The sequence below is a fragment of the Mauremys mutica genome, chromosome 7 (assembly GCF_020497125.1).
Source record: "Mauremys mutica isolate MM-2020 ecotype Southern chromosome 7, ASM2049712v1, whole genome shotgun sequence".
NCBI classification, from domain to species: domain Eukaryota; kingdom Metazoa; phylum Chordata; order Testudines; family Geoemydidae; genus Mauremys; species Mauremys mutica.
In genome coordinates, this window is record NC_059078.1 from 71,742,780 (window position 1) to 71,756,569 (window position 13,790).

At 42.5% G+C, this 13,790-nt stretch overlaps 1 protein-coding gene across 1 annotated transcript in view; it reads left to right on the plus strand.

Annotated features, from left to right (window-relative positions):
- LOC123374446 (pulmonary surfactant-associated protein D-like) overlaps positions 1-11,287 on the plus strand; it is a 48,098-nt gene extending 36,811 nt beyond the window's left edge. The window contains exons 2-5 of the mRNA XM_045024452.1: positions 5,949-6,156; positions 8,598-8,696; positions 9,530-9,613; positions 10,656-11,287. Coding sequence (XP_044880387.1) covers positions 5,964-6,156; positions 8,598-8,696; positions 9,530-9,613; positions 10,656-11,032 — 753 coding nt within the window. The 5' untranslated portion in view covers positions 5,949-5,963 and the 3' untranslated portion in view covers positions 11,033-11,287. The remainder of the gene's footprint in view (positions 1-5,948; positions 6,157-8,597; positions 8,697-9,529; positions 9,614-10,655) is intronic.
- The last annotated feature ends 2,503 nt before the right edge of the window (positions 11,288-13,790 follow it).

A 13,790-nucleotide genomic window follows, 5' to 3' on the forward strand; every position in this document is an offset into this window, starting at 1 on the left:
TTTGTGTCATCCGCAAACTTTTATCAGCCCACTCCTACTTTTGGTTCCGAGGTCAGCGATAAATAGATTGAATAAAATCGGACCCAAAACCGAACCTTGAGGAACTCCACTGGTAACCCCACTCCAACCCGACAGATCACCCTTCAATACAACCCTCTGCAGTCTCCCCTTTAACCAGCTCCTTATCCACCTCTGGATTTTCATTTCGATCCCCATCTTTTCCAATTTAACCAGTAATTCCTCGTGCGGTACCGTATCAAACGCCTTACTGAAATCAAGATATATTAGATCCACCGCATTTCCCTTGTCTAAAAAATCTGTTACTTTCTCAAAGAAGGAGATCAGGTTGGTTTGGCATGATCTACCTTTCGTAAAACCATGCTGTAATTTGTCCCAGTTGCCATCGGCCTCAAGGTCCGTAACCACTCTCTCCTTTAAAATTTTTTCCATGACTTTGCATACTACAGATGTTAAACTAACAGGCCTGTAGTTACCCGGGTCACTTTTTTTCCCCTTCTTGAATATAGGAACTATATTAGCTAATCTCCAGTCAAACGGTACAACCCCCGAGTTTAGAGATTTATTAAAAATCATCGCTAACGGGCTTGCAATTTCACTCGCCAATTCCCTTAATATTCTAGGATGAAGATTATCCCGGCCCCCCGATTTACTTCCGTTAAGCTGTTCAAGTTTGGCTTCCACCTCAGATACCATAATGTCTACCCCCATATCTTCATTCCCATCAGTCCCTCTATCACTATTCCTTAGCCCTTCATTAGCCTCATTAAAGACCGAGGCAAAATATTCGTTCAGATATTGTGCCATGCCAAGATTATCCCTAATCTCCACTCCGTTTAAAGTTTTAAGCGGTCCCACTTCTTCCTTCTTGGTTTTCTTCCTATTTATATGGCTAAAAAACCTTTTGCTATTGGTTTTAATCCCCTTCGCTAGGTCCATCTCCACCCGGCTCTTTGCCTTTCTCACTGCTTCCCTACACCCTCTGACCTCAATAAGGTAGGTTTCTTTGCTGATCCCTCCCATTTTCCACTCCTTGTACGCTTTCTGTTTTTTCTTAATCACTCCTCTAAGACGCTTGCTCATCCAGCTCGGTCTAAAACTGCTACCTACGAACCGTTTTCCCTTTCTCGGGATACATGCCTCTGACAGCTCCTGCAACTTCAACCTGAAATAACCCCAGGCGTCTTCCGCCTTTAGATCCCTAAATATGTAGTCCAATCCACTTCCCTACATAGTTGCCTCAATTTAGTAAAGTTAGCCCTTTTGAAATCGTAAACCTTAGTCTCAGATGCAATTTTGTTTATCCTTCCATTTATTTTGAAACGAATTAGCTCATGATCACTCGAGCCAAGGTTGTCCCCTACAACTATTTCCTCAACAAGGTCCTCGTTACTTAGCAAAATCAGATCTAAAATGGCATCCCCCCTCGTCGGTTCAGCAACTACTTGATGAAGGAATTCATCAGCTATCACATCTAGGAAAAGCTGAGCCCTATTATTATTACTAGCATTTGTTTCCCAGTCTATATCCGGGAAGTTAAAATCTCCCATGATCATACAGTTCCTATTAGTATTTACCTCCTTAAAAACATTAAAGAGCTCTCTATCCATATCCAGGCTAGATCCCGGCGGTCTATAGCACACCCCAATCACTATCCCAGGGGACGCTCTAGTAGTTTTCTTCCCCAATGTGACCATTGCCCAAACAGACTCCGTATTATCCATTGCATTGCTAGTTATTTCGTTACTTTTCACCTCATTATTGACATACAATGCTACTCCCCCACCTTTACCTTTGTTTCGGTCTTTCCTAAACAGCACATACCCTTCCATACCTGTACTCCAGTCATGGCTACCGTTCCACCATGTTTCGGTTATTCCTACGATATCCGGTTTCAATTCTCGGACCAGGAGCTCTAGTTCCTCCATTTTGTTACTTAAGCCTCTCGCATTGGTGAACAAACATCCTAATTTTTGCTGTTTGGCTCCTTTCACCCTTTTCACCCAATTTGGTAGGGACACAGTACTACCAGTATGACCTGTCGGTCTAATATCCGTCCCCCCCACTCTTCCTTATACCTACCCATCCCCCTCTGGCTATATTTGTTGTTCTACTGTTGTTCTCACTCTCAACGTATAAATTTGGCGTGGAGAGTACCTGGACCTCTCCCAACCATCTCCCCCCCCCCAATGTCTAGTTTAAAGCTCTTTTAATCAGATGAGCCAGCCTCCCTCCTAGAATTCTACTTCCTTCCCTACTTAGGTGGAGCCCATCCCGTGAGAACAGTTCTCTGTCCCCAAAAGCCTCCCAGTGCCCATACATCCCAAAGCCCTCCTTGTAACACCACTCCCTCAGCCAACTATTTATCGCCACGATCCTGTCACCCCTTTGGCGCCCTTCCCTAGGGACAGGTAGAATCCCACTGAAGATCACCTGAGCCTCAATTTCCTTGAGCGTCTTACCCAACCTGGCATAGTCTCCCTTGATTCTCTCTAGTGAGAATCTAGCCGTGTCATTCGTTCCTACATGAAGGATGATCAAAGGGTTCTTACCTGCTCCTCTTAGGATCCTTTTCAACTGCAGGTCCACATCCCGTATTTTAGCGCCCGGTAGACAGTACACCCTTCTGTTTTCTGGATCGGCCCTGGTCACAGGCCTGTCCAACCTTCTCAGTATGGAATCCCCAATCAGATAGACCTGCCTTTGCCTGGGGACAGTGCGGTCCTCTAACCTATCCTCCGTCCCCCCTGGTTGCAAGCTCCTTCCATTCCCATCATCCCTTGTGGTTCCCCTTAAGCCATCCTGTATCCTCCCTGGGCCCAAACTTGGTGCTGCCTCCATGGACCCAAACTTGGTGCTGCCTCCATGGACTCCTCCCCTCTTTCTATCGGACTAGCCGCTCTTCTCTTTTTCCTTGCCCTCCCACCATCAGCTACCACCTGCTGTACCCCTTCCTCATTCTCCAAACCTTCAAACCTGTTCCTTAGCTCTATTTCTCCTTCACTGGCTCTCCTTTTCCCCTGCCTGCTTCTCACGGTCACATGCTTCCACCGCCCATATTCCTCGTCTGGCAGTCCCCCATCACTGGCCTTAGCCCCTGCTTCCCCCTGTACCTCTGGGCATTCCCCTTCAGTCACTGCTTGCCATTGCTCAATCAGCTGCTCAAACCCCCTTCTATGCTCTACCAGGGTTTCTACCTGCAACTCTAGACCCTGGATCTTTTCCTCCAGCAGCTCTATTAGGCGGCACTTCATGCATACATAGTACTGTTCTGGCTCCCCCGCGAGGACCATGTACATACCGCAGCTGCTGCATGCTATCATCCTCGGTGTATCCTCTGCTGCTTGGCTCATGGCTGCTGCTGTCTCGGCCTTGCTCGGCGTTCTTACCTGGGGAACACGGGAAGCACGGTGCCGCCCCCTTCCACCTCCCCCTGTAAACTCCCACTCAAACTCCCCTGTTAGCAGCCCTGTTCCATAGATTGACTGTGTGCTGTGTGTTGTGTGAAGAAGAACTTCCTTTTATTTGTTTTAAACCTGCTGCCCATTAATTTTGTTTGGTGGCCCCTAGTTCTTACATTATGGGAATAGGTAAATAACTTTTCCTTATCTACTTTCTCCACATCACTCATGATTTTATATACCTCTATCATATCCCCCCTTAGTCTCCTCTTTTCCAAGCTGAAAAATCCTAGCCTCTTTAATCTTTCCTCATATCCCTAATCATTTTAGTTGCCTTCTCTGAACCTTTTCTAATGCCAGTATATCTTTTTTGAAATGAGGAGACCACATCTGTACGCAGTATTCAAGATGTGGGCGTACCAGGGATTTATATAAAGACAATAAGATATTCTCTATCTCTTTTTAAATTATTCCTAACATCCTGTTTGCTCTTTTGACTGCCACTGCACACTGTGTGGATGTCTTCAGAGAACTATCCACGATGATTCCAAGATCTTTTTCCTGATTAGTTGTAGCTAAATTAGCCCTCATCATATTGTATGTATAGTTGGGGTTATTTTTTCCCATGTGCATTACTTTACATTTATCCACAATAAATTTCATTTGCCATTTTGTTGCCCAATCACTTCATTTTGTGAGATCTTTTTGAAGTTCTTCACACTCTGCTTTGGTCTTAACTATCTTGAGCAGTTTAGTATCATTGGCAAACTTTGACATCTCACTGTTTACCCCTTTCTCCGGATCATTTATGAATAAGTTGAATAAGATTGGTCCTAGGACTGATCCTTGGGGAACACCACTAGTTACCCCTCTCAATTCTAAAAATTTACCATTTATAAGGAAGACATGGTGTGATAAATAAGGAAGACATGGACTGATAAAAACAGAGTGGGAAATTCTTTGCTAGGTACGTGTGTGCTTGATGCAAAAAGAAATTACAAGAAAATACCTACTATAAAGGCCAAGTACTGAAAATTATTAGCTGTGTTGGTCCCAGGATATGAGAGAGAAAAGGTGGGTGAAGTAATATCTTCTATAGAACCAACTTTGATGAACTTTCGAGATACACAAAGCTCTTTTTTAGGTAGCGCAAACAAATTTTTTTCAGCACATTATATAGAAGAAATTATTCAGAACCATCTCCATTCTAGGTGAAGTTTTATGTTGACTTACTGAGAAGTCAGTGAAATCCAGGGTTATCAGATATTAATATTTACATAAGCTTAAATTGTCAGCAGTATACAATACATACATTGTTTTCAAGTTTCACAAGTGTTCTGTTTCAGTTCCTCGTTCATGTTTTGCCAATGGGAAAATATTCATTCTGTGTATCTATCCTTATGATCATGGTTTCAAGACCAATAAAGCATTAAACTATAACTCCTATTTACTGTAAATAAGCACAGCTGAGAAACCAGAGTTCATGTTACTTACTCTGTAGTATATAAATAGACAGTAAAATTCAGTAAATTATTCCTGTGAATGTTTTTTCTAGCACACCAGGTACTGCAGAGTAAGTGACTGGATGGTATCTTTGCTCTCTCTTTTAGTTCTGTTCTTTAGTTATAAAATTGTGCATAGTTGGTAAACATACAATAGAAATTTCCTTAAAATCTTTGATTTATGTGTATTAAAAGGTAGAACTCTGTTTATTTCTTCATCAAACAAGGTTTAAGGTTACATTGTGTTATAGTTTATGTATTTTAATTTGAAAAAAAAAATCAGTCATGATTTAATGTTCCTACTTTGTTCAGAGTACAACAAAATATGTCTTGTCTAATTTTTTATGCTATTCATTTAGGAAGTATATGCAACTTTACAGGTAAGTTGGGGAGTCTGTTCCCTACATTATCTTTGACTTGACAGCATACAGCTGTATTAGCAAGTGCAAGTCCTGGTATTCACTTCTATACCATCCCCAGTGCACTAGTGCAGGGCAGAAAAAAATTCACTTTCTTAAAAGCAGTTTTTACTAAAACTTTAAGGATTATGTTTGCAGGCAACCTGATGGGACTTAACTGAAATTTGCTGCTTTTTTTGCTAGAAGTTGTGGGGTTTTTAGAGCAGGACAAATTCCAATAATTAGGGGTACTTCATTAAGATCTGAGAAAAGAATAGTTAAGAAGTGTTTTCAGGAGCACCAAAGCTCTGATTTAAAAAAAAAATAACTACTACAAATATTTTAGGAAATAGACATTTAGCATTCCTTTATATAGCCAATGTGTAATATTGCAACATTAAGAGCTTATTTTCACTCAAAATGTTTTTAGGGCAGTGGTGGGCATCCTGCGGCCTATCAGGGTAATCCGCCGGTGGGCCTCCCGACCATTTGTTTACATTTGCATGGCTGCCTACAGTTCCTAGTGGCTGTGGTTCACCGTTTCCAGCCAGTGGGAGCTGTGGGAAGTGGCACAGACTGCAGTTTGCCCGTCACTGCTTTAGGATAATTCTTTTAATAATTTTTCACAGGCTAGGAATCAAACAATGCCGCTGCTTCCAATATTCAACACTTTTGTCTTGGTGTTAATTCTGGTGACAACTTCCAACTCAAATCCTGCTCAGGTTGTCCAAAAATGGGATCAGAATGCATGTACACTTGTTGTGTGTGGACCTGCTCAGAATGGACTACCAGGAATCGATGGAAAAGATGGCCCTAAAGGGGAAAAGGGAGATCCAGGTATAGAAATATTTACTTACTGTTCACCTGTTGGTCAGATTGGTGTTTAAAAAAAACTGATAAAAAAAGAAAGCATAATTCAAATAATGTAGCTACATGGAACTTGAGCAAAAACATTTGTCAAGCATGAAAAATCTGGAGATCCTTAATATACTGCTAATTACTAAAACACTGGGATGAAACTAACATTCAAATAAAAGCTAGGTTAGAAATTAAAATCGATGCTTCTGAGATAGATAATAATCTCTAGAGCCTTTTACTTCCAGGCCACCAGTTTTGAATCTGATCCAGATTGGCAGTGTCTGAAACTTGTTACCAGCCAATGCCTGTCCTGTGATCTATGTGAAATAACTTGCTTGTTACAGTGCATTTCTTGGTGGTTAAGAGACACACCCACACCCACACACATAATAAACAAGACTAATAGCACTTTTGGCAGTGTCAGCAGATGGCCAACACCAGGGTGATATACATTCTGGTATTGTCAAGCCTCAAAATAAGTTGAATTGGCACTGAAGAAACAGGTCCTGGAAGAGTTGTTCAGTTCTCACTGCTGCAGATAGAGGCAAAGGATGAAGAGGCATTCAGCCTGCTCTCTAGAAATTACTATAAGAAGTTATTCTCTAATCACACTGTACTTAGTATTTATTTGTATTACAATATCACTTAGAATCCCTAACAGAGATCTGAAAATCATCTTGTTGAGCAATCTACATAAAACATGGTAAGAGAAAAACTCTGCCCTGAAGAACTTACAAACTCAATAGACGAGACAGAAAGAAAGATGGGAGTAGTATGTCCATTTTGCAGATGGGCAATGGAGGCATAAGGGATTATGAGCTAGGTTTTCAAAAGAGTATAGCTCCCATTTAAGCACCATATTTTCAAAACACTGCACTGAGTGCGGAGTTATTTTGAATATCCAGTTGCAAGGGTCACAATGAGAGAGTTTATATTCTTTTGAAAATCTGGTCCCAACTGTGGATTCTGAGCACCTGAAAATCTGGTTTCAAGGTCTGTTGAAAGTATGGCTTTATCTGTACATGCTCGGAAACATTTTAAGAATTCCAGCTGCACTCACATACTAATATTTCCATTAAGAAGTGAATCCAAACCAAACTTCTGAAGACATTTCAGATGTTTGAATTTGATATTCTAATAATAGCGGTAGAGTCAAGCTATAAAGTTTGGACCTGGATCAGGATCTCAACTTTTCCCAGAATTCATTATGGTCTTTTTTTTAATCTAATCGTCATCCATCTGTAGTTATGACAGCAATCACAAACTCTTATAACACCTACAAACAGTGATGAGCTGCCAAAATACTAACAACCAGTTCCCTCCTCCTCACCTCATGAGGGGGTCATGCCCCCCCGGGGACTCCTGCCCCATCGAACCCCCCCATGTTCCTTGACAGCCCCCCCCGGGACCCGTGCCCTATCCACCCCCCTTCCCTGTCCCCTGACTGCCCCTTGCCACCCCATCCAACCCCTTCTCTCATTCCTGATGGCACCCCGGGACCCCTACCCCATCCAACCACCCCTTCTCTCTGCCCCCTGACTGTCCCTGGAATCCCTACCCCTAAATGCCCCCCACCGCCCCTTCCAACCCCTGCTCCTTTCTGACTGCTCCCCCGGGACCCTTGCCCCCATTCAATCCCCCTGTTTCCTGCCCTCTGACCGCTCCACACTAATCCATCCCCCCAACTCCCCTGCCCTCTATCCAACATGCCCTCCCTGCTCCCTTACCGTGCTGCCTGGAGATGGGGGCCCAGCTGGGCTGGGGCTGGGACCGGAGCCACCCGGCCGAGCTTGCGGCCAGGCCCGGGGGCCGGGCAGGAGCCACGCCACCCAGCCGAGGTCGTGGCCAGGCCTGGGGGCCGGGCAGGAGCCGCACCACCCGGCCGGGCCCGGGGGCCGGGCAGGAGCCGCGCCGCACTGCCCGGCGAGGTCGCAGCTGGACCCAGGGGGCAGGAGCCACGCCGCCCCGCCCCAGGGTCCGGCCGCGACCTCACCAGGCAGCGCGGCGCCTGGAGCCCTCCTCCCGCTGGCGCCCCCAGCCCCGGCCCCAGCTCAAGCTCACCTGCAGGAAGCCTCTGCTTTCTTCTCAGCCTTCCCGCACAAACAGCTGATTCGCGGGAAGCTGGGAAGTGGGAGGAGAAGCCAGAGGAGCTTCAGAAGAGGAGGCAGAGGCAGAGTGAGGTGAGCTGGGGCCGGGGGAAGGGTGGGGAGCTGCTAGAGCTTTTGTTAAATTTAAAAGCCCTTTTGGAACTAGTTGTCCCTCCAGGAACAACCGGTTCTAAACGGGCTTCTAAATTTAACAACCGGTTCTCGCGAATCGGTGCGAACCGGCTGCAGCTCACCACTGCCTACAAAGTCAATTGTTTACTTGCTTTATTTTTGTATCTTCCTTTTCCCTGAATAAACACATTGGATTGCAAGGATTAAGAGGGTTACCAGGTCTTCCAGGAAAGGATGGATCCCCTGGACCAAAAGGAGACAGAGGTGCAGAAGGACCAAAAGGAGACTGTGGAGGCACAGGTAAGCAGTGCACCCCTTTTGAGGGAGGGTAAAGAAGAAGCCCAACAGTGCATACACGGAAGCTATTATGTTCCAGTTGGGCTTTGCTGCTTCTGTCTGAGTGGGGAAGAAATACACAGAGGTGGGCACTGGGGAAACCAAACAGTCTGGTTTGCAATGGAAAGAAGTGAGTGAGGCTTGAAGGGTTAATCTGATGAACTCAAACGTCTAAGAGTAGCATTCTAAAGGAGACAGACACCACAGTGATGGGTACCTGATCCCTGGGTTTGTGGGATGAAGGATGTGCTGTTGGAAGACAGGGAAGAAGTCCTACAAGAGTTCACCAGGAGCAGCTGTACAAATGATCTCAGTTCTTGTTCATGAAATTTGCCCGCATAGGCTGAGATTGGCAAACATCATGATAGTTCTACCTACTGCAAAGGTCAAGTGGGCTTCTAGTGAATGCACATTTTCTTCACAACTCTCCTCAGAACTTTGCTAATTAACTTTATTCTAATTTCCAAGGTTTTATTTTTCTAACTATGTTGTCTTCTGCTACTAATTTTTAGTTTTTACAATTGAATTGAAAAGCTAGCATTACTGCAGGTGCTATTAAGAATTGCACTCAACGAGTAGTTTCCCTTTTATTTTCAGTGGACTCGTGGCCTCAACACCTCAGTTTTAAACTTGTATCTTCTTGAGGAACCAAGAAATCAAAAACAGTATCTCTGGTGTTACACTTGTGATTCATTACTAGTTCTGGAGGTGACTTCTCTGGCTTTTTTAAGCTTTTAGAAAACCTTCCATATTTTAATGTAACACAATAAGAACAATACTATTATTTTATTCTTCAGAATGTGAGCTTTTAAAAACTGAAATAAGTAATTTTCAAGAACAACTGAAGACCCTGAAAGCTACTGTCAGCAAAATCCAAAAAGGTAAGACAAGTGCTGTTCATTCCAGTCAGTGATAGATGGGTCCAAACGGACTAATTTGGATGCAGATCTAGACCCCTACTTCTTTAGAGTTAAAAAGGATTCATATCTGGTGTCTGATCTGGGCTTTTTGCTAGTCGCTCATACTCCAAACTTCTATGTACTTGTTGGATGTTTTTGTAAAGTAACTCAATTCTACAATATGGGCAGTACCGGACTAACCTTGTCACATGTATTGTTAGCCTCGGCAGGTCTCCACTTTGATGTAAATAGGAAAGTCCATCCAAGAACAGCTGTGGGATCAAGTGCTAAAAAAATTCCATACAAAATATACTTAGGATGAAATAATGTGGCTTAGGTATGGTCACTTTGTGTCTGAAATGTTATTTGATTTGTCCTATGACCAAAAAGAATAATGAGAGACCACCATTGTCTGACATATACAGCACATGTGGCCTCATTCTGCCCCTTGATTTCCCATTTACTTCCTCTGGAACAGGAACAGGCCCTTGAGTCTTACCTGTAAAGAGAGCTGCAAATGCTAATTGATATAATGGAATGATGACAGAAATTCTCATATCAAGGACAATGGGCCTGGCCTCATAAAAAAATACTGCAGTAATGTTCCCAAAAACTGCACTTTACAATAGTGACATGGCAATATTTTAGGCTACCAACATAGTATTAAACTCTGGTATTGTGTACAATTCCAACTCTGCTCTCTAGGACAATAAAAACTTCCTCAGCTCTGCCCTCATTGCTAACTAAAATAACAATAATAAAGTATAAACCTCAACCTAAGATTTTTCCTGGTTGTTTTAGGGTCATCCTGAGACCTTTTGCCTCTGTCCATAGTTTTCTCTACACCAGTAAAATATTCTTCCCCTTTCAAACTTCTGGGTTGGTGTGCAGCTGGTCTGACAGAATGAATCAACAAAAATAACTGCCTCTTGCTCCAGGGTCCAAGAACTTGTTACTCTAATCTAAAGACTAGTGCGTGGGAAAAAATGTAACTTGATGTACTGTACTTCTGTGTTTTTTCTAGCTTGGATTTTCATAAATGGCAATAGTGCCGGTGAAAAAACATTTGTAACCAATGGTGCTGAAGGTGACTTTGAGGCCTCAAAAGCCACATGTTCCCAAGCTGGTGGCCTGATTGCTTCTCCAAGGAATTCTGCAGAGAACAGCGCCATACAACAAATAGTAGTTCGTCATAACAAAGCAGCATATATTGGAATAAACGATATACAAACAGAAGGTTCATTTAAGTATCTAAGTGGTGAAGCAATAGCATACTCAAACTGGGCTGCAGGAGAACCAAATAATGTTGGTGGAATTGAAGACTGTGTAGAAGTATATCCAGATGGCAGATGGAATGACAAATCCTGTAATGAAAAACGGTTAATAATCTGTGAATTTTAATCTCCCTAACCTTGTAGTTTTCATTAAAATCAGTTGTACAAGTTGGCTTGCAGCTTTAAAAATTATAAAAATAACCCTGGGTTTAGCAGACCAATGCTCAAACCACTGAGCTATCCCTCCCTTGTTGATTTACATTAGCCTCGCATTTTGCATACTGTGCTGCATCAGTGATGTAAAGGTATAGATATGCTGAATCTTGCTGAAATTTCTATTATGATAAATTAAATTGCAATAAAATCATCATGCAACTTTGAACTGTGACCTGAGCTGGTTAAAACTGGAGATACTACAAGTGCTGTGAGAAATCGATATCCACACAGTTTCAGACTTGAACAAAAGTGACGATCATGAGGAACTGATCGAGAATACAGATCAGGGTTGTCACTTATGTAAAAGGCGAAAAGATGACCATTCTGCTCCACATAGTTCCAACAGAGAATGCCTTAGCTTTATGAGTATATACTTGTCTTAAAGTGAAGTGTAAGAATGAAAATGCTGGAATTCCATCAATTTCTGTTTAAAGCCATTTACAGATCTACAATGTGCTTATTTACAGCCTTGTTCTCAGGTTATTAAAATGGGGGGGAATTCTAGAAGCGTGTGGGTCATGTCCCTTGATAGCCTACTGGAGTTTGGGCACATTGTGGATTTTAAGCGCCATTATTCAGCACTCACAACTGCCACGGCATTTTACAGACAGACAAAACCCCTGCCCCAAAGATTCTACAGTCTAAATAGAGACAAGACAGAGAAGACAAAATTGGAGGAGGAGATAAGGGAAATGGGAAAGGGGTACAAAGGCCAATAATACAAGATAACACACTGCTTGGTGGTTTGACACACTTTTGGTGGATTAATGCTTCTTGTTTTATGTATTAATTCACTTTTGCTTAGTGTCCAGGGAAAGCTGTGCAGTTCATAGGGACCCTGGTATGAAAATATCATTGATTATAGAGGGGTCAGAAAGAATTTCTAGAAATATGCTTGGTTGCCCTAACATGAATAGTGCTCGAAATAAAGAGACTCCAGGCCACTTACCCGGAATTTCCAGAGGGAAATCTATCCTGTCTAAAGCAGCTTTCAAAGATTCCTTGAAGCCTTACTTTGCTGGTGTTTGGTAAAGCACCTCATCTACGTGTTTGTCCTGCTCTGAGATGTGATGAACTTGTTTCAAGGTCCTCATGGACTCAACTATGTAACTGTGGATATGTCGCTACTATAGGCCCATGAAGTGAGGATCTTTGCATCCTCATTTTAAGTTATGTCATCTCATTTATTCAATAGTAACTTTATTAAACAAAAAACAGTCCTAGATGCACATTTCCTTACCTAGCTTAACCTCTCTATCCATAGCTCAGGCAGGTCCATCTGATTCCCCATCTCTGAGTTGGGAGAAACAGCCTGCATGGCTCTTTTCATTGCTACGCTGAATAGCATCGCTGGCCACTCATTTAACTCCTTCTTTTTTCTTCCGACTAGCCATTATAAAGATTTGGACATTAGGCTGAGTCTTAAAAAGGGTAAAACATCATAGCCTGGCTCATGCCAGATAGATCGCTTCTGCCCACAGTTGATGGCCCAGGCGTTGTTACCTTAATTCCTTTGAAGGTGTGTATCTTGCCTTTCCTGCTAGTTCTTTAACAGTCCCTTTTGATTCACCTATGCATTCCGTCAAGAATCAATACAAAACTGAACAGGGAAACCAAGTCAAGCACACTAGTAATAAAAAAATATTAGGCATTTTCCATTTAAAAACCAAGCACAAAGACATAAGCTCTACACACCCTAAAAATTACTTACCCTAGCAATACAGTCATGCTCGCACACAGTTAAGTCAATTAATGTAGCCAGCCTTAAATCAAAGAAGCAGTATGTGCCCTATCCCACTGTTGTTGACAGACTCAAAAAGGTAATAAAAGGCGATGGGATGAGCCAGAAAATCACAGAGACTAAGCTCATTGATCTGAATGTCCATCACTAGTCTGTTTGCTGTGTTTTTCAAAACTAATACCATTTAGAAACATTAATAAATGAATGCAAAATAATCATGATAACATGATATCGACCATAATATGAGAAAGAGAAATCAGAAGTTGTTTTCCTTGTTGATAATATCAGTGAGTACATTTTTTTTCTGCAAAGCTCTGGAGCCAAGAAATTTAACTTGACTTTAGGACTGGATTATAGAGAGAGAATCTAATATCTACTTGGAGACAAGTGACTGCTACCCCACATTATTATATGCAGCGTAGTTGTAGCTGTGTCAGTTCTGGGATATTAGAGAGACAGCTTGGCTCTCTCACCAACAGAAGTTGATGCAATAAAAAATATTTCCTCACCCACCTTTTCTCTCTAATATTCCCACATTACTCAGAAATCTAAGAGCGAATTGAATCTTTGTAAATTTAGATAACATTGTATGATGGCTTCCCAGTAAAAACTAACTCTGAAGTCCGATTCAAGATCATTTTAACCTTGCCAAAATAGCTTTCTCCCATCTACACTGTCACTAAAACTGTTTTTAGCACCAGTTCAGGGAACCCACTGCTAAAAATGGTTGTCGGCAGCAAGTCAGTTTCCTAGGTAATCCAAAACGCAGGAGAATTTGAAATGGAAACTGAAAAGAAAAAGACAGATACTGCCACCCTTACTTACTTGAGGAAAAAGGTATTACACAGAGGGAGCAGGTATGGAAGACTCCAGCCCTAAATAAAGTGAAAATGACCAGCCTATTTTCATTGTCTAAATAAGTGAAGTG